The 25,985-nt window shown below is 37.0% G+C and overlaps 1 protein-coding gene across 1 annotated transcript in view; it reads right to left on the reverse strand.

The window, feature by feature from the left end:
- Positions 1-25,117, reverse strand: part of LOC139698285 (RNA-binding protein 42) — a 47,327-nt gene extending 22,210 nt beyond the window's left edge. Inside the window, exons 1-5 of the mRNA XM_071597170.1 lie at positions 24,974-25,117; positions 24,453-24,754; positions 23,688-23,853; positions 19,519-20,000; positions 16,109-16,303 (exon numbers count right to left, since the gene is read on the reverse strand). Coding sequence (XP_071453271.1) covers positions 16,109-16,303; positions 19,519-20,000; positions 23,688-23,853; positions 24,453-24,754; positions 24,974-25,026 — 1,198 coding nt within the window. The 5' untranslated portion in view covers positions 25,027-25,117. The remainder of the gene's footprint in view (positions 1-16,108; positions 16,304-19,518; positions 20,001-23,687; positions 23,854-24,452; positions 24,755-24,973) is intronic.
- Positions 25,118-25,985: the final 868 nt, after the last annotated feature.

Genomic DNA, 25,985 nt, shown 5'->3' on the forward strand with positions numbered 1-25,985 from the left:
AATGCCCGGCACGTACGGAAGGAAAAATGCGAAGAAAATATGTGAGAGGTTGAACAACGCTCCCACTGGATCAAGAGATGGGAGATATCCACTTGTCTTAGTGCTCGCCAATTAATGATATAACCCTCTTGGGGTGGCAAGTGGGCTGGCGAAACGTGTTTCATTTCCCGCAAAGCGAAATGGAGGGTGATTAACAGAGTAATCTTAAGTGATTTTCAATTTGAATGTCGTACTCCAGTGCCCGCGGTTTAGCATGCAAGAGTGAAATGCAGCAGTGCATAACAGCCAAATGTCCGGGGGTGGGAAAAACAAGTACACCATATGAACTTCATAGTTTTACAACTTCACTTCGCGGTAGTTTTATATATCCCTAATACTAGAAGGAAACTCTTATAATTTTACTCTTATTCGTTTTACTTTTCCTAAGCATTTCTGTGAAAAAAATTCCGAGGAACAGTAGGCAGTTCTTTCTAATATTATTACACTTATTTATGTAGTCATATTTGAATGTAACTTTATTTAATCCTAATGATGTCTTTCTATTGGTTACTTGAAAATGAATCATTTTCGTATTTATTTACGTTGGATACACTAAACGTTATACATAGGTTTACTTAACCGCGGTAGGAATTAGAACTCATTACCTGCGGATTCATAAGTGCTAATACGATACTAGTACTCAAAGAGTAAACAATGCAACTCAGCCGTTCCCTAGTGCGTGCCTTTCCCTACAATGAGTAAGTTCCTTATTTTACGTATCATTTCTACGTTTGATTATCGTTCTAAAATTTCGCAAGGATAATACGTTGCGTAAACAAATCAAAGCATTTGTTTTTCCATGGTGTTTTTGCCCAATACAAGTGATTTCCATTTGCTTTCGAAGTCTACGAGGCTATACAAAAAGTTTTCTAATTTAATATCGAGAAAACCTCAGTATATTTCTGATGATATCTTTCAGCGGAAGATAGCAAGATTAGTGAGAACACTTGTAAGCAAGATGTTTAGTACACTATCGGACAGTGAAATCGCTAGCTGTACGAGTCCAACGCATACAATAAGTCATCAACGTCGAGGGATAAATTTCACATTTTTCACTAAATGTACACCCTTCATTAGAGGGAAATAAAGTTTCACTAGAAAAACACTCTGTCATGATATTTGTAACAAACATATGCAAAGATATGAAATAAAATTAATTCGAAAAAATTAGAGATTTTCCTATTGGTACATAATTGGTGTGGCGTGTCTAACTTGGTTTAATTTAGTCAGGGAGAGAAGGTGAGTGAGGCATAAATGAACAACTGCGTTACAGATATCACTGATCGACCCCGCGATAGTAGAAAAGCAAAAAAGGTTCGAACTATTTTGAAGTTCCGATTTTTCAGCAATGTATTATCAAGCCGATTGTGCGCTCCAATGACTTTTTACATTGTAATGTCATGGGTTCAGCTGCGACTTTGTTTCATATTATCTACTTGAGCGCCCATCACTCTAGAGTCTCTTTAATTGTACCAAGAGGACACCAGGACGTGGCGTCTCAATTTTCAAATTAAATAATCATAAGAATACAAAGGCTTATTTATAAAAATATAGATGCTGTTGCTTTTTCGCTACAACAGAAACTTTAATGTGATTTCAAGGAGTGGAAAAAGGTTAATTCTGTCGCTCTGAGGAATGATCATGTAAGAACAACAACGAGTTTTACCCCTCAAGTAAAACATATTAAGGATTCCAATCAGTGCCTCCAGGGTTAGCTAGCGAATTAACGTCATACGGCGTTATTCATAGACCGGCTTGAGCAGCTTACTTTTCATGTTTTCACGTTATTCAGTGGGGTTTTTTCCCGAGATAAAAAACCATTTCTCATTTTTTCGACGCACCCAATCCACCAAATTTATTAATTAAAAAGCGAATGATTACAATTAAACCATCGTTATTTAGAAGCTAACCTTAATTTCAAAATGATTACCAAAACTTTATTTCTGGGCGCGAATTGTTTAATTTTTAAAAATTATGAGCCAATTACCCCAAAGCAAGTGAATTTATTTCTCAAATTCTCGAATATTCTTTTACGTATCATATTATCAGGTACCCACTTCTTTGCCAGAAACAAGAAATGTTATAAGAAAAATTACGTGATACATTGGTACTATCATTGCCAACAGTTTGTAGATAATCACTGGCACAACGAGAATCGAGGATGGGTAAAAACATTCGCTCTATTGGCTTTCAATGGATAATAGGTACTACAGCCTATTAGAGTAACGTAATACTGTCGCAGTTTAAGTGCTTCTTAGAATAAGAACGCTAAAATAATGAACGTTTTTACCTTTCAGTAATTCTAGGTGGGCCAGTATGAATGCCTGCTATAAAGCTCTTATGAAATAAACTATACATATTAGTTACCACGTATAATGTAAATTAGTAAACAGTTACGAAATTAGGCATACTATCGAACGGAGGATCATGACATATCAACATTTCGCATCATCTATGACTGCAATTTCCGTCTTATTTGAAAGAAAGCGTCGGATGAGAGTTGGGAAGCTACACAGATGGTGAGCCAATTGGCGTATAATGCACCGGACTTCAGAAATAGGATTTGGATCCCAAAACCTACATGGCTTACTCTCTAAAATTCCCATTAAAAAAATTTCAGGAGCTGAGATTCAATATCACACGGGATAAAAATCTTATGCCGACCTAATTTTTCGGACTTTGGAAATGACGTATTTGCAAGCGACTCCACGGAAAAAAATGATGGTTCGGAATTCCGAACCCAGAAGAAATATCAATACTCCGCGTTTAAAACTCGGGGAAGTTCAGAGGCGGGAAATGTGAGATGTTTTCCGAGCGACTTCCGAATATTTCACGTTTCAGGCATGGGACTGCGACTCAAATTTCTCACATTATCAAGAACAAGGACGGATTCTCAGTACTACTCAAATCAAGTCATTCCTCCAGCTTTAACGACTTCAAATGAATCGATCCCTTCTCTTTTCGCCGACTCGCGAGAACCAAGCGGTGATTAGATGACATTATTCTGATTTTATTTTCGATTTCTCGGCAAGTCACATCAACCAAACCTCGAATTACGTCCGCCCATCGACGACTAACTCTATAAGAAGGGTACGTAAATTCTCTGTCTCCCCGATGAACCTCCACCATTATCACAAGAAATAGTTAGCCGCGGCTCATAATTGAACGACCGAATGGAAAGTATAGTCTATATTTTTTATCTTATTTGAAACAAAACGTGATATACAAGCTCTTTTTATCATTAAAAAATATACTGCTGGAATTATTATTATGCATTGAACAAAAATACCTTCTCATTGTCAGTCTAAGGTTACATACCATCCCATACCAATCTATCAGAGTTCAAAAAACTATCTTCTTTCACCTTCAGGTCGATTAATTAACGACGAAAACGTTAAGGGATGATTCTCTTTCCCAACCACAGTAATTACATACGATTTTAAAGAGTGAGAGGTATTTTAAAGTGAGCAATTTTCACTATATCTTTGGTCTATACCGAACCCTGCGCATTTCCGCTATATTTCCACACGTATATATTCTGGCTTCCTTTGGGTGGTCCAAATTTCTGCCTCTCGGGCATGTAGCTGGCAGGATAAAATAAAATTGCCACTCAAACGTTTGTCAACCAAAATCCGAGTCTTCTGACGTCACGGAAGCCAGCAATGTTGATATTCCGCACGAGGGGTAGACAGTCGAGTTTCGAAAAAGAAAATGAAAGCTTGCGTGGGTGGCACTTCCATTGAAAGAGAGTTGCGCTTGAGTCAATGTAAATGTGATGATTTTATAGCCTAGCGCGCGCAAGAAAATTTTATTCTCGAATTTGCGACGCCTAAACTTAAGGCCATCACACATCTACTCCCAGGCATCCGAAGAATGTCAGCAGCTCAGAGTAAGTAGAAAAAAATATAGTGCAATAGTAATTTAAATGCAAAATTTTCAATGGTACCGAATTCAATATAACATGAATGAAATACGATGCGATAAATAGGGATTGAGACGAGAGGGAGTTTGCGTGGGGAAATTATGAATAGCGGTTGTAGGAGATACACGGAGAGGAAATGGGCGTTTTGAAATCGGTAATAAATGGGTGAATGTTCCGTAAAACGGAAATGATTTATGGACGGTGCCAGCATCCTAGGAAGCTAGCAGAACCTAGAAAAAGGGATTTGTTTGGGGTTAAAGGATACTGTCATCCCCAAGCCTATTCTTACTTGGCAATATTGGTTACCTTATGCTTCGATGACTGAAAGTTATGACGCACCGAAAACTTAAAAGTATAAATACAATAACCTACGTTGCAGTAGGAGACAACCCATGCAAGATGCGTTCAAACTGAAAACCATTCTTATTTTTTCTGACCAACATTAACTAGAAACATTCGTCAATGTTTTTCTGATATTTTTAGAATAGCCTTACCCGATCGCGGCAGGGGTAAAAATATTCGGCTCAAAATTAGTCTGGTGCATGTTCACTCCTTGCCACACACCCTGCAGGCTTTCTGGACACTAAAAAATACAAAATACAGGAAGTCGAAACTTCTGTTACTTCTCAATACTATCGCCTCCCTAGAAGCACATATTTTTCAAAAACTTCCACGCCATGATTCCATGGCTCACGAGAACGCTTCTGTGTGGGACCCTGTCACAAAACGTTCAGCCTTGTTTGGACTGTCGCACCCACGAACGCACATTTTCACATGCATAATACAATCACCGCATAACTCACTCAATTGAAGGAAGGAAACGGAACATCAAGCTCTTCTGGTAAAGCAAACGATGCCATGTAAAGTCTGTATTGAAAACGACTGTCACTGTAAATACACACGTAGGAAAATTGTGCAGCTAAACAATCTTTCTTGTATTGATAATGAGAGTAACCGCATAATTTAAGCTCAACCACATCGTTATAACTGCTCCATATTCCGAGAAAAAAGATTGAGTACCCTTAGAACTCGAGCCCATATCATAAAAATATTTTTCTAAGGATTTAGCGTATTATGATATCATTCTTCAATGCACAAGCACAGGTTTACAAGGACTAACTTCCACGGGTACTAATAAACCGGAATACAACCTGTAATTTTCAACAATCCAATGTTGTATATAAAAATAGGTCGCAAAGATACCTGTAACTCAATTACGTGCGGTGTAAATATTTTTTGCATAAAATAAATTCATTATTTTTTTTAATTTACACGTGCTTTCTCTTTTTCGTAAATTTGTGTTCACGAAGTACTGTACACACCAAATGATTAAATACACCGGCACCTCAGCATTCAAAAAGTAATACTCACGAGACAGCACCGAAATTTGATGCATTAAAAAACACTAGGGCTTAAGACGGCTAAATTGGTTTCATTTGCTTCTCACTAATCTCCAATAACTTCATGAAATTTTCGAGCCCAAAAAATGTTTAATATGACAAAATCAATGGCATTCCCTATTACTACGTTTGGTAGAGAAGGTAATGTGATTAGATCAAAAATGCATGCTTGAGAACGTTCACTCGAGCGATGCCATCAGGAACGCTCACCCCTTGCATGTTAAGGAAATGGCTCGCAAAGAGTACCAACGCAAACTCAAAATTTAGCGCACAGATCGCCTTCTTTGGCAAATAAGTAAAATTACCTGGTCTGACAAGGTTGAAGCCCAACAATTTCGACTTGCCATTGCTTTAATAGAAAACGGCGAACGTTAGCAAAGCGAACGCATTAAAACCTCTCCTCACCGGGTTCGTTTCAATTCTTCGGTGGGCACTAAAAGGAAAGAGGGGAGTTATAAGCTACGCCAAGCGCTCGCTGAAAATCAAATGGCCGTTCATACGACCCATGTTTCGCTAATATTGTCTGAGGTCTCCCCAGGGTGACAACTGAACCCGATGAGGCTGATTGATAGATGAAGGAGATCTGATTGGAGATGAAGGCGACCGACGACCTTCCCCGAATTCCAGGCAAAAGGCATCATGGGTATTTAAGGATTTTCCCTCTTCTTTAATCGACAATCACGGATCAACTCAGGTCGCAGCTCTATCTGGGCAATTCCATGGTTAGGAGTATCGGCTAAGTCAGGGGATGTAAAGCGGTTCCCCAAGGCTGCCCATTGACTTGAAAGTGAATTCTCACCGACGGGAGAACGAATGCGTGAGAGGGAAGATAGAAATGGAATCGAATAAAAGCTTTTAGGGTACTCGGTGCTGATTCAGAGGGAAAGTGAACGGGGGAATACTGACGCATGCCCCTCGCTCACGTACGTCCGCCGCGGGGAGGATTGGAAATGGGGGAACCGCCAGGAAATAAATCTCACGCAGGGGTAAGTTGCGCGCGAAATAAGGCGGAGAAATATCTTTTCCGCCGAAGCCTGTAGCATGATACCATATACTACGAGTATCCGAGGGTACTTCGAATTCTGAAGACGCTGGGCATCCCTTTAATTATTTGACTGCGGCCGTAGCCCCGATTCGCCCCGGATCAAAACCCAGGCAATATCTTAACGGGAGGGTAAGGGCTTTTCATAAATACATGCATTAGCTACCTGTTCAAGTTCATTTCCCGGCTTGCCGATGCAAATCATCGGGAGGTCCAATTTTTAACCTTAACGTTTTCTTTCCGAGGGCCGTTTTCCGATATAGACGGCCTTATTCCTTCGCGAAACGTCGCTGCATTAAACTGGTCGGGTAAAAATAAACTTCCAACGTGTAATTTAAGCGAACCGAAAGGATGAGATTTACCAAGGTTCCCATAAGCACTTTCAAACTGCGTTGCCGGTAACTATGACTCCGAGAAAAAACGACTTGGCTGTAAATCGCCGATAATGAGAAATTCCAAATGTGTTTCGCCAAAGTGAAATTTCTTAGCGCTCCGCTGCGACGTCCAAGGCAATCGAAATAGGACTTCTATTCGCAGCGACATGCAACAGTCGCACTGGAACACCAATTCAATCTTTAGTAGTACAAATCAGTCATGGCAGTGAACCTTCCAGGAATTCTCTATGAATGAATCATATTGGCCACACTGAAACAACTCCAAGGAAGCAATAAACACCTTAAAAATAAAAAGAAGAGTTGAAAAATAAAATTAATCTTAAAACGAGCACCACAGAGTTTCTCGGCACTAGAGCAGTTTAACAGATTTCGTTTGCGTCAAATTTAAAGGATCACTCGCATTTTTTTTATAAAAGCAGCGTCAAAAAAAGCGAAAGAGAGGATTAAATTATCATTTTATTAATTTACAGATGCATCACCACAAAGATCTTTCCATGACTCGTGGAAAACATAAGGAATATTACAGACAAGACAAAATACAACTCACATGTTCGAGGAAGAATTATGCATTGAGAAGTTTACGGCAATTAGTAGGTAGACTCTTTCACACAAGTACTTCAACGAGTGAGAAGGCAACGAAAAGAGTACGAACTTCCACAAGAGACTTTTTTAACTGGTTTGTCAAAAACGTATTTTATCACATTAGCCAAATAAGCAGGATTTCTGGTTATTTGATGAATCAATGCCCTCACCACGATGATATTTTCGGAAAAATTTCAATTACCTACTCTAATTTAAAAGATTTACTCACCATTTACACTAATGTAATTTAAGACCAAGTCGGGAGCAGCTGTTTCTACAACGAATACTTGACGCCACAATAGACCGAAAGTAAAACAATAATGGCATACATTGGAAAAGAAAAGGCAAACCACTGCCTTCTATGGTGAAATTGCATGCACCGTCGATGCATTTTATTTTCCCATCTGACTAACTCCGCGCCCTTTCTGTTGCTTTATCATTCCCGCGAAATATCTCACACAACTTTGTATGGCAAAGAACTTCAGAATGGAAAATTATTTCATTCATAAGATACAATGATTAAAATATGAGGATATTGATCATAATAGAATAATTCACGTTAACAAGAACACAAAGAACGGAAAATGATGAACTTAAAACGACACTATATTATTCATTTGTCTTCCCATCGAGATAAGTTGTGTCCCCTAGGTTCGTTAAGCCTTTTTCGAACACGCCATTTACACAAAACCAGTTAAGACGAATACACTGCACCTAAATTCACCCCTGCACGTCACAGGCAATCCCTATTACTGCATCGATCGCCTCGCTTCTTGATTAAGTCCTCCGAATGACGACGGAACGGCAGAAATGTCCTGGGAGGGAAGTAATACTGCCTTGAGTCACCCCCGCAACGAGCGACTGGTCTTGGGAGTTGCGCAAAACTTGCCCGTCCAGTGAAGTCAATTCCGCCGAATACGTAGACGAAACTGCCGGATACAATCGGAGGAGGTACAAATTTACGTAAATGATCTTCACGCCCCGGGAAACCATAGGAAGTGATTCGGAAATAGGAAAATCTCGCCAGAATATTTCTCCCGACGAAAAAAGGAACGATTCGATCAATTTCCTCTAATGAGTCTACCGCATTCTCAAGCTCTCTCACTAGGGTCTTCGCTCTTATTCCCCGTTTTTATTCACCGCCGTACAGTCGTTTCTGGGAAACGGGAAAAGGTTCGGGAAAATGAGAGATAACCTTTTTAAACCAACATCGAGACTCGGGGCAAGGGTGTGAGCTTTACGCTCAAGAGAAACACAAACTTCTCTAAGATTAAAATTAACTTCTCTGATACAATTAGAACGCTTCGAATCAGGTGGCACACACTGAGGTATTCGATGAAAATTGAATAATCTGAAATTACACTAAACATTATTATCAAAACGTTAAAACGATATAGGAAAGCTATACTACGTAACTCCCTACGGAATCAGCTTTAAGTAATTGGCGCACTAAATATTTTCAAATAATAGCAAGTTAACCCACAGTTAACATTTCAATTTCAAAGGAAAAAGCATTTATAAGTCCTAATAATATACATTTTTCACATACCGACGGAGAAAAACTGTCAGTTGATTGAAAACCAAAACTACAGGAATACAAATAATCCCGTGTCTCAAAATTATTCATAAAAACTGCCCAACAGTTTTGAAAATTGACTACAGTTACAAGTGCCTCACAGCTGCTGTTACTATTGACAGGTAATCGCAATCGTCGCCAGGTCCTAAAAATTGACTTTGGTCAGAAGTAATATCACTGCTTACATGATTTATTTCAGGTCAACATATTTTATTAGCTCTTCACGACATTTCTGGTACAGTATGGCAAGGATTGTGCTTTGGCCTCACTCTTGTTCCCATCACCTAATCGATCAGAGTTGACCCACTGGTTTAAAAAAATATCTGCAAGTTTTTATGGTACTTTTGCCCGGCATAAATGACCCGGGGCAATTTAAATGAAAATCATTAAAATCAGGAAAGAAGGGAAGAACATGGGATGCAATTACTTGAGGGAACATTCAAAGAAGAAACATCAGTGGAGTGACGAAGTTTTTATGGTTTCTCAATGGCAAGGAGAGGGTCCGTTGCCTCTATCCCCAAGGCTGATGGGTTACTGACCGATGGGGGATGATGGAGTTCACAAGATATCTGCTTCTCCGGAATTCAGTGGGAGATCTACGAGAACACCTGGTTGCACAATCTGATGCCTTGAAAATGCAAATCCAAAATTCACTGTTTACCAACATGGAAACATCTAACTACACTAATCTCTCAGAGTTTTTAAATCTATTTTAACCATACGTGGGGATTTCTCTTCGCCACCAAAGTTGCAATTGCAGATTGCCAACTTCTCTCATCTTCAGTCAAGCCATGACTGAAATTAGATAAAATATGGGCATTGTCAACGGCCATCAATTTCACTGGAAGTAACTTTTTATTGCCAATGCAATGTGGAAGACTGATAGAGGAGAGAATGTAACTCAATTGAGGAAGTGGGCGGAAAAAGTAGAGGAATGTGGGACGAAATAGAGGGCGGAAGTTTACGAAATTGAATACGGGGATTTTATTACAATTTTAAGTGTCAGGTTGTGTTTCCTTAGGGGAGTCAAAGAAAAAAAATCATGGTACAGCCTACTATATGTCCATCTAAAACCTAACACAAAAGCCTGACTACCTCAATTTAAAAAAATAGTTTACAAAGCCACTTTCTAGTTCCCTTTAGGCAATATTCCGAGGTATCATTCAGATGTCATGGAAGAGTTCGTAGGACTATATTTACCCCAGTTGTACCATGCTTATTTAAGCATTGCCATCAAACAGGGCAGCCACATTTTGAATAGATTCTACTTCCTGACTTTTCTCTATTTTCATGGTCTTTTCCCCAGATTTTCCTTCCTAAACTGCCAGCCTATATTTCCTCTTTCTTCAATCCCTCAAGCCGGTATAGGTATTTCAATGCTTGGGCCCGACTCGCGGTATTCAATTTTTCTAAGACCTCTCCCTATTGCAGCATTGTTGAAAATAATTTATATTTTTTACATATTTATTCTAAAATTAAAAAAAAATTACCTTACGTTAAATTGCTTATTCTATTCAATAAAAATTTTACTAATGTTATATTTTCACTTCTTTATTCGCCTTTAAGTTAATGAACCTCAGTTCTAACAGTTCAGTTTTGTGTGACATAATTTGCAATAATCCTCTAAATATAGGCCTGCACTGCAGTCGGAGCACCAGTACACTGTATCCCTCCTTTTACCTCGTTCGGAGCACACTTGACGTCCTATTTAAGGCCTGGACTTCTTCCCGGTCGGCCGTATCTTTCCGACGAAGTGACCCTCGGCCAAACTTCCTCCCTTGAACTTGCACTAATTATCAATTCTCTTTCTACATCCAGAGTTCACATAAATTCAATATATTATCTTCACTCAAAAACAGCTTATCCCTCTTGGAACCATTACGGGGTTTATATACAAGGCTTTTTTACTTCTCTTTCTCAAGAAAGAAATCTAACAACTACGACTATTGACGGTTATTAGGCGTTTTGCCCTCGCAACAGTTTTTACGAAACAAAAAGAAAGAATGATACAAGAATGGTTCCAGAGAAATTAGATAGGGAGATCATATCAAGAAATAAAGACGAACAGAACCTGAGGAAATAAAATATATGCAAAGAACTCGCTTATCTCAAAACTAGACTTGATAGATTTATCTTCCTTTTAGAGAGTCTTTTCAAGTAGCTGAAATAGATGGATTACGAAGAATCATAATCTGAAAGGCCTAGGGCAACCATAGATATTAAAAATATTCGATGGCGCTGCAAAGAAAAATTCCAAACTGATGGAGCGGAGTGGGGCCACGGGGCGTATGGCGTACGTCGATACGCTGATAATGTCCGACTGTGACTGAGAACCAGGCTGAGGGGTTAAGAAAATTAGTAACTGAATACAATAACTTGTATGCGATTTAATAAATGATACAAGCAATTTCAAATGATATATGTATTTAATATAAAATCTTGTAAATGTAACTTTGCCAAATATGTTTATATTGCCTATTGATCTATTATCTAGGTTAAAAAGGTTACATTTACAAAGTTATTCTTGAGGGAATATAGATATTATACCATTTAAAAACTAGAGATAATTGTATTATAATTTCATAACGGTGAGGGTAATATTACACGCATTACCAAGTGCTGGGCATTTGATTAAATATTCGTCAACTTAGTTACTCTGTAAATAATACTTTTCCTCATGTTTCTGATATCAGCAAACCCTGCCACCGCTTAATTTTTTGTCAACCCTTGCAATCACAATGGGCGATTCTAACCTAAAAATGAACTGGTCTCGCCATCATTTGTACTTCACGTTTCTCACTTTTAGAAGTATTTAGCCAATTTTCCAATAAAGGCGGACATATTACTAAGAAACTGCGGGTGAAATTGTTGCATTGAAAGGCAGACATATTCAATAAATCCAAAACCATAAAGGGTGGCATCTGAATGCCTAGCTTAGCTTGATTTATTATGTGGACCAAACCCTTGTTTCAGACCCCTGACCAACGGTTTGTTAGTTAGTGATAGTCCCTTCGAGTGATCATATATTTTTCCACTTAAAAAATCCATCGATGACATAGTACATAGTTTAGAATAATGGTTAATGAAAAATCTTACAAATAATCAAAACTAATTCAAATCTTTTGCATATTCTCTTTCACTCGTTTCAGATAAATTCCCTCAGAGAATGAAACTCCTGAGTCATCACTATCAAGAGCTGAGCATGTTAATACTTCAGCTCCTTCTGATGGCTCATGGTGTCCACTCAGCATCACAACCTTGCCTATCGACACCTTGCTTCCTGCCTCTAGCAGAAATCGAAACCACTGATCAAGGTATCCCAAATGATGAAACCCTCACAGTATGGGATGATAGTCAGGAGACCAATGAACTCATACCATCAGAAAACGAGGAGAGTTACTTTTACGGCATCTCCCCAAAGGAAAACAAAGATGAACTGGAAATGAAGGAGAGCTACAAAGGGTACTGGAGGGACATGGAGGATTCCCATGAACCGAGGGGTGAATACAAAGTGCCTATCTTTTTAACACAGCCCTTGGTCTTGTTCATTTCAAGATTATCCTCTCAAGGACGAAATGGGTGTACAGGGAGCAAGAACAAGGATGTACGTTGTTTGCCAAGGCATGATGTAGACAACACAGAAGTATTCGCACCACTGGCTAAGAGGGGACGGATCAATGGCTTTCAAAAGTGGACCAGTGCTGGCCTCCCTTTCAGCGTTCTCTACCATCATAACAAGCAGATGATCAGGTCAAAGAGTAATTTAGGAGTTAATGGACTGAGGACAGGTAATGCCCAGGCTGCAGCACAAAGGTCACCTGACAATGGGCAGTGGGTTTCACATGCTGGACCTGTGGTGACCACCAGAAAGCAGTACTCAACCCTACCACATTTATTTGTATCATACGGCTGGGGCCCCTTGGGGAAGTAGTGTATATAGTGGAATCTTTGGTGATTCCTGAATACATGTTGAAGTCCATATACCAATGTATACTGTAATTCAATGTTCCAAAACTGTAAAATTAATCTAAATGAGGAAAGAGTTCTAGTATCATGTAATGGACATTCCTTCATTTAATGCCCACAATTTTGCAATCCTCTAATGAATCACTTTCACGACACAAACAGCCATTGCCATAGAGAGAAAGTGAATCAGTTTTTAACAATATAAATGAGTCTGCGTGATTGCAGTCAATGTAGAAGACACGAACTTTTGCATTAACATGCAAGTTATACTCCATCATATTTACAATGAAAAAAAAATAAATTTCCTGACTAAGGTATTCTGTATTTTCTTGCACTACATCATGTTTTTACATTACCTGCAGTTTAGCTGTTCACTATTATTTTTCTAATGTAATCCAGCACTTAATATTTGAAACAAAATTTATAATAATAACTGCATACATATTATGAGCAGAAGAGCATTCCAAGAGCATTATTTTGAATAAAAATTTCCCAAATTTGTTTTTAACCTGGTAAATGGAAAAACAAAAATAAAAGGGATCCAGCAATAAATTGACAAGGAAATGGAAAACTAATTACTTGAGACTGATCTGTAATGATTATCTTGCACTACTAAAAATAAGTCTGTATTTTCTACAGCCTCTTCTCTCTCAATGAAAATTTAGTCACTAAAACCAGTTAAAATTTTTCAGGCAGCTTGCTGAAGGTATTTCTGCCACTTATGGTAATCGAAAGTTGTTCCCCCAAATTTGTAGCTAGCATATCACAGCCATTTCATTATTACCATTTATTTATTACTTCCAATGCACTTAACTTATTTTTGCACTGTCAACATAATTAAAAAGATTTGTTTGAGGTATCTGATTATAATGTCTAACAGTTGAAAGAAAGAAGCTATATTTTCAGCAGTTAGATCAATTTCCAGACAATTTTGCTAGCATATGGCTGATTGAAAAGATTTTGTTAGCGTATGGCTAATTGAAAAAATTAAAGGTCAAGTTTCCTACAGTATAATTATGGCATTATTACTAACCAATTTTCTGAAGAAAAATAAAATACATCTATGAGATGCATACACAAAAACAGCAATAATTTCTCTAGAATTTGGAAAGTTGAATATTATACCACAATAATGGAATAGACTTGGATGGAATACATCCATCATTAAATGAGCAAAAAATAATAACCAATACCACTCGCAAAATTTGGAGAAAGGTTCTTCAAATTCCATACAAGTCTCTCTTATAAAATCTTAGTTATCTTTTCCCCAGAGAAATCACCAATAGCCAAGGGAATTACCTAGACCAACCCCAACCTCTCTGCCTGACTAAGCTCTATCATTAAATGGAATAAACAATGGTCATGAACAACATCTGAAGTTTTTGAGACACTGAAATAGGAAAAATATAAATACTGCACCAACTGTTTTAACTAATTATAAGAAATACTCAAAAGAACTCCAAAGGGCAATATAGAAGAAAGGGGATATGACTTGTCTTTACTATAAAAGATTATTACTTATAACTGGTAGGAATAAATGTAATTTCATATCCAGCTCATGAAGAAAACCAAATAATGATGAATACTAGCTAAACAGCCTAGGTGCCCATTAATACATAATGAGGCATCCATTAAGCTGCTAATGATTAACTAAAATTAGTGGATCGTTACCAAAGGCTGCCAAAGGTATCCTAACCCACTTATTCTTAAGCTTATCATGAAATATTGCTGATGCAATGGGTAATGTAAAATATGAATGCAAAAAAAAATTCATATTATAAAACTCCAATCTGATTACTTGAGAAAAAATGTAGCAGAATAAATCCGGGAGAGTACATAATATGAAGAGTAGACAGTAAGGGCTATTGGCATCACATTAATCATCAGCTGAATTTCAGGACTAGAAAACGGTTATATTTTTCAACCAGATTCCACAAATCCCATGAAAATTAATCATACCAAAGCTTTCATGAGAGTATACAACTGAAGGAAAGGAGTGAACTCAAATGATGCAAAGCCTCATTTCACCTACCAGTTTATGGATGAAATATATTTCTAAGAATACTCTACATCGACTTTGTAAGTAACTGGTGACCTTGAAGAACACCATGTACACATGATAGTAATGATTTAGATAAAACTACTGTAATGATCCACATGAGGTAATAAATGCATGATCATAACAGTATATGTTGATTCAAAAGAAATAAATATTAAGGTATAAAAGAAAGGCATAATTGATCAATTAAAGAAAATCTACCCTATAAAACTAGGTTTTTGGCAGTCTACGAAAATGGTGTACATATATTGTACTCTGATTTGCAATAGATACAATCAATATGGATGCTTTGTATAAACAACTGACCACATAGAGAAACTGGCATGAAGATGAAGTGAGAAAGAAAACAGTTCCAGAATTATTAATGCAAATAGATACGTAATTATAAATTACCCTGAGTCAAGGGAACTCATTCAACAAAAACAAAATGCTTTTAGGTCGGGTTGTCATTCATCCAGGGACAACCAGTATTTCAATATAGCCATGCCAAACAAATATAAAGAATCATTTTAACTTTTTAAACCTTAAAAAGATTTTTAACTATCAATTACTTGTAACGTCAGTATTGGGTTGCATTCGACTCAGATAATTAAAAAATACAATAATTTGAGCAAGAAAATCACATCAACGGGAGGTCTACCACCATTGGTGAGAGGAACAGCATTTTTCCCTGGTGCTTAATTCATTGATGCAAAAATTTTTCCATTATAATCAAAAATTGATGAAATTTACAAGAATTAAAAGATCATCACAAAGGCATTAATTTGGTCAAAAAATCTTGCATTGAACAAAATAATTACCTACACTGCAAGAGTTTTCAAAAATATAATCATTGCTGAAAAGAGTTTTAATTTGTGTGAAAATAATTAAAACTGTAATTAAATAATTCTAAAAGAGAAATAAATTCAGTTCACGATTTCAATTATAAAGCTAATCAAATCCTAGAGCAATATAACAAAATTTAAACAAAAAAAATTCATGATATTAAGTAATAATTCGCATGGGGGAAATTAAATTTTTACCTGAATAAGCTAATGGAGGAACAAAACTTTCTTTTGGCTACATTGAAGTTTCTACTAGTCATCCAATTAACAAGCATGCAATGGAGTATTAAAACTTTCACTTACCGTTCATCTCTTTCATTGCTTTAATAAAATCTTGTGGATCCTTAAAACTGACAAATCCAAATCCCTTAGTTTTGTTTGTACGCTTGTCCCTGACAACCTTTGCTTTCAAAAATGACTGGTACTTGCTGAAAGCTCTTGTCAGCACTTCATCTGTGACATCATTGCCCAAGTCTCCACAGAATATTCGATAATCATCTGAAAAACAACCAAAAGTACCAGCAATATATTAAGATTCTTTAGTTAAACTCAAAATTCACACTACTGAATTTTATGGAGATAATAATAAAAACTTAGTAAAATCAAATTAATGATTTTTATCCATAGAACCTGAGATTTATTATGACACATCTTCAGCTCACTCTCTTACAATACATGGGTTTATATTGTTATTCTGTTGTTTAAGATATGTTTTAGATGAACATAGATGGAATATTGCTACATTTCTCAGGCTTGTCTAACAGAAGACACACTGATACCCCAACTGCAGTTGAAAGTTTTTCAATTCTGCATATATTTTCCCTCCCTTCGTTCTGTCCAAAGCACCTATCCTTTTCTTCCCCCTACCTTGCCTGCTTAACATTCTCCCTTCTATGACAGTTATCAACATTCCATCCTTAATTAAAATTCTAGACAACCACCTTTCCTGCCTCCTTTAGATTTCTCCCAACAATTCGCTCTCCTCTCCCACTATACAAAGTACTTCTTGGTTGAGTTTTCTTTCCATCTTTCTCCACATGCCTCCAATCTACACCATTCATCTTGCACCAACAACTATATTTCCAGACTGTACTCCATTTCAGAGTTTTCACAAGTATTTTTCTGGGATCCTTATTATTCTTCCAACATTCCTAGTACCTAAACCACCTTGGTCCAAAGTACTTCCAAGATACGTTAACTGCTCCACCTGCTCTAGTTTTTGCTCTCTTATGTCAACATTTAACTCAGCCCAATTCCTTTTCAAAAGCCTTGTATTCTTTGACTTTCACTCCAACTTTTTAACCAAGTATACTCTAAATACAAACCCTGGCTTCATTCACTACTCCCAGAGGTATAAAAAGGGTATGTCTTTTCTGCTTCAAGCATGGAAATCATATTATAACAAAGTCATTAGCCAATCTGACAATTTCACTAAAACATCACGGCAAGTAGTTAATAATGTAACCTGGGGAAGGGCACACACAGCAATTTTAACATTAAAAATAGGGAGATGGTCGGTCTATCCCATCTAAAACAATATGCCGAGTTTCCCATTAATTACCTAGCTAATGTGACTCTGAAATTACAAAATAGAATAATGAGTAGCGATAGATTTGATGCACAGTTTTGCCAACATGTGACATCTTCCATGGTCCTCTTTCCTGCAACAGAGGATGAGGTCTTGAAGTGCATCATCAGACATAAAAGTAAATCATCAGTCAGAATCGACAATATTCCCACAATGATTAATACAAAAATGCTCCAAGGCAATGAGCAAACCCTTAACATTTATAATAAATGAGTCCTTCACAAATAGCAAGTTTCCAGACCATCTAAAAATAACAAAGGGAATATATATTATATTCACAAAAAGGAAATGAGGATAATATTAACTAATACTGACCAGTGTCCTGATGGGCTAATTTTTCATAAATCTTAAAGTACATAATGAGAGAGAGACTTATTAAATATTTCATTAAAAATAAAATTTCAAGTAAGGAACAATTTGGATTCAAAGTGGGAAAAGGTACCAATATTACTCTTGAAAGTTTTCTAAAAATGGTAATGACTTCTTGGGACTCAAAGGAATACTCTGTTGGTGTTGTATTCAATGACCTTTCACATGCATTTGATATTGTGGGCCATGAAATTTTTTAAAGTAAATGTGAATGTGTTGGGATTAGGGTAACTGCCCATTAATGGCTTAAATCATATTTATAGGACAGGAAACAGTTGTGGAGGTTTCTGGCATTGGGGTCAACAACATTATAATAAATCACTTATCAACCATAGAAACAATAATTGTTGGGGTGCCACAAGGAAGCATTCATGGGACATTATCACTTCTACTATATATCAATGATTAGCCTATATATATATTGATAATAACAACAAAGTATGCAGATGATACAACTCTGGTAATGAGCCACAAGGATCCTAACTTGTTGCAAGCTAAGCTTAATAGCTAATTATGGCTCTTGGAAAAATGGTTCAACGTGAATAAACTGTCTGTAAATGTACAATAATTAAATCATATTTAATTTAAAAAAGAAGTAAAGTGCCTAAGACCTTGGCTTAAAAAGGCAGCCCATAGAAATGAAACAGCACCAAGTTTTTAGATTTTTCCATTGACGAGTCCTTAAACTAAGGGATCCATACCATTGGCATATGGTCCACCTTGGCAAGAAGTGGATTTATTCTATGATATCTTACAAAGATTGTCGATTTAAATACACTGAAAATGGATTACTATGGCAACTTTGAGTCGCATATGAGCTAAAGAATTATATTTTGGGCAGCAGCACCTGGCTTCCATACAGTTGTTATAATCCAAAAAAGATGTATTAGGTGAACATCAAAACTGCCTCCATGGCAAACTTGCAAACCTTATTTTAAAGAATTGAAAATTTTAGATTTACCTTTTTTGCATGTTTATTACTTATGTACGTATCTTAAGGGTAATATGAAACCACAAATCACCAATGCTCAAGTACATGGGCATAATACTAGACAGAGTGTTGATGTACATATGTTCTGCCACTCTTCTGCTATGCATAACCTACAGGCAGATAGTTGAAATTTTAATCTGCAAGTGGAAAATAAAATCTCCTTCTAGGGGTACATTTAAGAACTATCTCCAGCATTTTTTGATAGATAAATGCTATTATAGTGTAGAAGAGTTTCTAGAGTCCTCAGAAGACTGAAACAGTTGATGGTTTATTCTCTGACTTGTCCTATATTTTACTTTGTAAGTCCTGAGACCAAAAAATATTATTTTTGTAATATACTAACAAAAATAACTAATTTAACATAGTACTCAATGGTATCTATAGTATCAAAAATGATCATGTATTTTAAAAAAAGTAAAAGTATTTGCTCAGAAAATTTGTACTAACATGAATGTATTAAACACAAGTAAAAATAATGTGAACGAGTAACATTTTGGCAGACTCAGGGAATTAAATGCGTGAATACATTGATGTGAATATTCCCTAGATTTAATAAATCTCCTGAGCAAAAACAAAAAAAGCAAGGTCTCATGGGATATAATTACTTAGACCAAACAATTGACCCATGAGTATATGCTCCTTCTGTAATGAAGGAACAATACATAGTGTAGAAACAAATCTCCAGGAGAAGTAAATAACTGTCAGCTTTGACTTAAGGCCACTATGTCTGCTCAAGAATTACATCATAAATATCACCATACTAACCGTCATCCCACTCCGCAAGGGAATTGTCCTCCCATTGTTGACCACCAGCTACTCTTATTATTTTCTTGGTCCTTTTGGGCTTCTTCTGTGTTGACGGGTCTTCTCCCAGAGATGCAACAATCCCAGGGTTCACTGTGATGCTCATGAGAGGAACTACAGTGGGCTTTGACTTGTCCCCTCTGCCTCCACCACCTCCACGAGCATGCTGCATTCCACCACTCCCACCTCCGCCACCAATGGCCCCTGCACCCATGTTTCCAGCTCCCTTCCATTTCTTCCCCAATTTACGATCAATCATCTGAGCTGCGCTTACTTGGCTGGAGGAGGACATCATCTGCATCATCTGTGGGGGATTTTGGTTGTTCATTTGGTCTTCCCCGTGGTACTCTACCCCAAGACCTGAGGGATCATGCTCTCCAGATACATTCTCCATTAAATGATCTGGTAGTTCAGGCTTTGCAACATACAACTTAGGGGTGGCACTGGAAAAAAATTCAAGCAATTACTTCAGTAAAGAAAAGTTCACACTGAAGTTATTTATTGGAAGACAAAGAACCAACTCTCTCAAAGGAAAGGGCACAACATCATTGGCTGAGCACAAGCACTGAGTGGAAAGCGCTTTCTTTATTTAAGTACATCATTAATAAGACAAAACATGTGAAATCTTAATTTAAGATGAATTAAAGCCTTCAAAATACTTGACCGAATTAGAAAATGAAGAGAAAAATCAAGTTGGCCCAGCAGCTCTTTGAGACTTAATACATGTCTGTTAGGAACATAATGGAAGGAAAATACAGACAGGGTAAGCACTACAATTAATTAATTAAAGACAAATATTTAGGTCAAGTAAAAGGATAATATACTGACAATCAATCAGAACTTGAGGGAGTTAGCAATAAAAAAGTGGAGTGGAAAAGTGGAGAACTGCATGAAGAATTTCCACTGACATACTGATAAAGATCAAATAAAGGAGAATTAGAAGATATTACAATTATGCCACATAAGTCTTTCACCCTAATGCCTTAACTTAATGATATCATCAATAGCTTCAAATGAAAGACTATGGGGGCACTCAAAAGTGAAGTACCATACTTCCTGGCCCATAAGAGGAACTGTTTTCACTCCAAAATGTGCTCTAAAATTACCCAGCATCTAATAGGCCAGGAGTACATGGGCATAACTTTGACCTATCAGCGCAAGCTGATTCGCCAGATAAATGCCTACTGTTAAGTATTTTTCCCAACATCGGGCATACAAAATGGTTGCCTTTATTACAAATTTTGATATAATTACTGTTTTTAGTCAGTATTAAGCAAGAGTTTTAATGTTTCATTGAATGTACTTCCCAAAAATTATAAAATGAATTATGAATGCATATGGTATTGGGTATTTAGTTTCATCTCACAAGTGGGGCTGCTGCTTAACTTAATTTGCATTGGGCTAAAGGGGAAATCACCTCTCTGCTGATACATAAATACCATATATCTCACCTGATAAACTTAGGAGTATGCAGGCATTCAATCTATAGTAGCATGAGTGTGTCATAAAATCATAGAAAATGGTTGCATTTAACACAAATTTTGATAATATCAAAATATTAACAGAAACAAAGTGTCACATAAGAAGTTAAAATAATAATGCCCTCGTGGGATCTAAAGAAAGAAGGTTGTCATACAGTATTGTAATAAAACTTCAACTCATAAATTACGCTTCAGAGCATGGAAACAAGGCAGCTCAAGGCATTTTGGCCCTGTGATAATGAATTTCTGGAATTCTATGATGAATAAAAGTTGATATACTACCTTGATCAAAAAGTTCCCGGAATAACCATTGTTGTATAACCACCTCCCATCGTTCCCATTTGAGTTCTGTTTTTTTTGTTAAATTGGTACATCTGTTGTTGATATTCCCTTTAAATCTTAGTGTCATAACTTGACATTTGCAAAAGTTACGTAGCCAAGAGTACATCTATCTCTGTGTGTGTTGGCGATTTTTTACAATTGCAGAAATGGATTTAAATTTGCAACAATGAACTTGTATTAAATTTTGCGTAAAAAACGGATTTAGTGGTGCACAGACGTTGGAAATGTTGGAAAAGTGTTTCGGCAACGATTCTCTAAAAAAAATGGTCGTTTACCAGTGGCACGAGCGGTTCAGAAGTGGTCGTGAGTCAATCGAAGATGATGAACGCAGTGGCAGACCATCGACATCGAAAGTCGGTGAAAAAATTGATAAAGTAAAAGAAATGTTGGTCAATAACCGCAAATTAACCATCAGAGAAATAGCGGAGGACTTGAACATTGCCTATGGATCCGCCCAAGACATTGTGGTTAATGATTTGGGTTTCCGTCGTGTAGCAGCAAAGTTGGTGCCAAAAGACCTCAATTTCATGCAAAAAAGAGACCGTGTTGACGTCGCAAAAGACATGATTTGCGAGGCTGAATCCGATCCCACATTCATCAAAAGGATCATTACTGGAGACGAGACGTGGGTTTATGAGTACGACACGCAATCCAGACATCAGGCAAGTGAATGGCGTTCACCAAATGAGCCGAGACCAAAAAAACCACGTCGTTTTCAGTCAAAAAAGAAGGCAATGCTGACGGTTTTCATGGATTACAACGGTGTAGTGCATCATGAATTTTTGCCAGAAGGCCAGACAGTAAACAAAGAGTATTATTTGGGCGTTATGAGACGTTTGCGTGAAGCAATTCGCCGAAAGAGACCAGAAATGTGGGCAGAAAACTCGTGGATTTTGCACCATGATAACGCACCGTCGCACAGTGCTATCATTATTCGTAATTTTTTGACGAAAAATGCAACAAATACCATCCAACAGCCACCGAATTCACCTGATTTGGCTCCCTGTGACTTCTTTCTGTTCAATCGAGTTAAAAAACCATTACGGGGAACGCGTTTTAGCAGCCGAGAGGAAGTAATGGAAAAATCGCAGGAAGCACTGATGGACATACCGAAAACCGAATATAAAAAATGTTTCGAGGATTGGATCAAGCGCTGGCATAAGTGTGTTGCAGTCGATGGGGATTACTTTGAAGGGGACAATATAGATTTAGATGAATAAACTTGTATTTTTAATTTTCTGAATAAATTCCGGGAAATTTTTGATCAAGGTAGTACATGTAGGTGGTAATTTTTAATAAAACAGTTCAAATTTCTTTGCATTAAGTGTTAACATCAAAATATTTTGACCTTCTTTGCATGATCCATATATTTTTTATAAAGTCCAACTTGAAAAATCAGGTCTTGTGGGCTGAAAAATACGCCGAAGTAAACAGCCCCGAGTGATGCTACCAGGAAGTTTTATTATTATTAGGTAGACTACCATTTAAGGTGGGTTTTCAATGGACACATACTGAACACCAATACATTGGTAGCCACTCCCAACAAAACACGGCCTGATGCCTGGCATTACAGTAAACCCTTCTTCATCTGGCATTTTCCCAAAATACAATTCTAGTCAAGTTTTCATGGGTTTTCTACCATGCATTTCCTTTTCCTATCCCCTTCTTTAATCGCTGAGCGCTCTCCCAGCATGAGGATCCAACACTCTTCCTGGGTATATTCATATAAAATAAAAGTACCTGGATACTTCCTAATAGTGATTTCGAAGAAGTTAGATTCTAACAGGGTCTCTTCCAAAAATAAGTAGAATAAAAATGGGAATAAAGTGATTGCATATAGAAGTACAAATTACTAAAATTCTTCAAAATGATAACCCTGAGCATTAACACCAATGCCAATCGTGGAACTACACACAACCTTACTTTTGGGGATTAAGCTACAACAGATATGGATTTTAAAGTAGCATTCTCTCATTTTATGTAGTTCAAAGTTCCCCAAATTGTTAAAAAAAATTGGAAGTTATGAAACAGCACACAATACAAAGAGCTTCAAGATCAGTTAATCGGACATTATTATTATATTTTTTAATTGGGAAAACCATTAATTATACTTATGATTATGCTCAATTTTGTTTCCTCATCTCAACATTATTTGAACAGTCCCTCTAAAAAAAAAGAGAAGTTAAAACTTGGCCTTCAAGGGTGGCAAAAAGAATTAGCCTGGCAAAAATATATCAAATGATACACAATATGATTGTGATCTGTAATGACTCTTCCAGTAATATAACTATGAGCATCTTCACATACCTGACAATAGGTTCTACTGTTGTCATGGGAACAACAGGATTCTCCATGGTTGGTGGCATGGCAGCAGTCATGAATTGCTGGTGCTCCAATGGGTGACCCAAAAATCCAGTTGGAGGAGGTGGAGGCAGTAAGTGGGGACCAGGTGGAATGCCCATTCCATGCATGCCTGATAATTCAGGGAGAATATTTAATGAATTAAAGACAAAGTAGATTTTAAATGAGCACTGAGAATAACTGAAAATAAAGCAGATTATGGAAGAAAAATAAGATATTGTACACCTAATGATGGAGCTATGGAAAAGGTTGTTGTAATATATATTTACGTGGATTACAAAGCATATTCTTTGATGTCAACGATATGAAGTTTTCTTTCAAGCTGATACATCAATTGCCCATTTTTGTATTCATGCATACGTTCATTTTAACTATTTTCTTATGAAAAACATTCATCTTCTTAATAGGGTACATAAATGGATAGTGTAAATGGAAATAAGGCAACAAAAGTCATATATTTTCTGAAAGTGAGTAATATCTAAACAATAAAATCTTCGTATTTACGGCTATGGTTCATTGGGTGCCCTCAGACAGCATTGATATTTAATATCATTGCAATATTGATACTGTTTGAGCATGTTACGTTGTGCCTTTACAAACTATTCCCTTTCGGCTCAAACATTCATTCATAAAGCTTAAAGACTAAAATTCTATTTCCAGTAATAACGTTTACACAAACATAATGTACATATTTTTCTATTATACACCTACCAGGATCAAATCCATTTCTCATGCCAAGAGCACTTCTTTGAACTTGATGAGGAATGAGCATTGGTGGAGGAGGCGGTGGTGGTGGCAAAGACGGCGGGGGCGGAGGTGGTGGAATTCCTGCAAAACCCCCTGGTACAGGAGTTAACATCGGTGGAAAAGGCATGGGCCCAGTCAAAGGAGGAACAACCACAGTTTGTTGTTGCTCCAACTGCTTTTGTACTTGTCTGTATGTATTAGAACCAATTACCTGTCGTGGTGGTGGAGGCGGTGGTAGGACAGGAACTGCAATTTCTGCCTCAAACCTACGAATGTAAACAAATAATTTGCAACGAGTTTCCTATTACGTTTCCTCATGAACGAGGAGGTGAAGCGAATAATTAAAGTTGAAAATAGAAAATAAGCACCAATGATCTATTATATTTTGTATAATCATTTCGATATATTACCCTTTGAAAACATGATACCAAGTTAATCCACTAGTGTTTTAAAAGTATGTTTATTTATTACACAATTATACAAACCTATTCATTTCCGCCTCCATTAGTTTGAGCTTATCTTCGCACTCGGCTTCCATTTTTGGTTTTGTTGCGAGCAAATTTTTAATATATAAGGTATTCAATTTACTCACTCCTTATTAAAACCACTTCGCAATTTGCCTGCTGCATGACGCCCTCCGCGCGTACGCAGCTTGTGTAACTAATAACAATTGACAGCCGAAATTAGTGAAATATTTTGAATAGCGGTTTCTTTGAAATGGAACCAGTCTGATTGCTAGAAATAAACCGTGACTATGCATCAGCATTTGTTTAAATAATAATATTATTAAGTAGTTACTCATCATAGTTATCGTAGATAAATATTGAAATTTTCGGGGGGGATCAGAAATATATAACTTCAGTTATTTAATAGCATTTATCGGTTGTTGAGGATATAAAATAAAATGGGCCTCGTCAAGAATATGGAGACAAAGCATACAACTCTATTTTATTTGAGGTGCAAAAAAATACAAGGTCAGAAACAGCAAGAGAGAAATATTTATATGCCGAATGAGCTTCTAATGCTAACCATGATTGAGTGCATCATTGAGCTGAATTTGGCGAATCTAGCTTTTCTTACATTTGCTGGTAGATAAATAATTTAATTCACATGATTGAAGAGGATTATTGAGATTTAGTCAACCTATATTGATTTACCGTTAGGAGATTTGGTGAACCCATCCACTTCCATTTGTATCTCAATGGTAGCAGCCACTATCATCATTTCTAATGCCATGCTGTCCTGTTATCATTGATACAGAGGACCATACCTATAACCGACAGGGGAAGCTTTCTAGTTGATATTAAACACCTGAAGAAGACGTTTCTAATAGCAGATGGAGTGAACATGACAAAAATGCTCAAAAATTTTGGTGATTCACCCCATCAACAACAATATTGTATGCTAAAGTTAATGGTGAAGAGGGTAATGGATTATTTAAAGGAGGGTCAGCCGTCGTTCAAAAAGGATACAAGTAGATATGATGCTGCAGTAGTA

This window comes from Hetaerina americana, unplaced genomic scaffold (assembly GCF_022747635.1).
Source record: "Hetaerina americana unplaced genomic scaffold, ioHetAmer1.1.p SCAF_10, whole genome shotgun sequence".
In the NCBI taxonomy this organism is placed as follows: domain Eukaryota; kingdom Metazoa; phylum Arthropoda; class Insecta; order Odonata; family Calopterygidae; genus Hetaerina; species Hetaerina americana.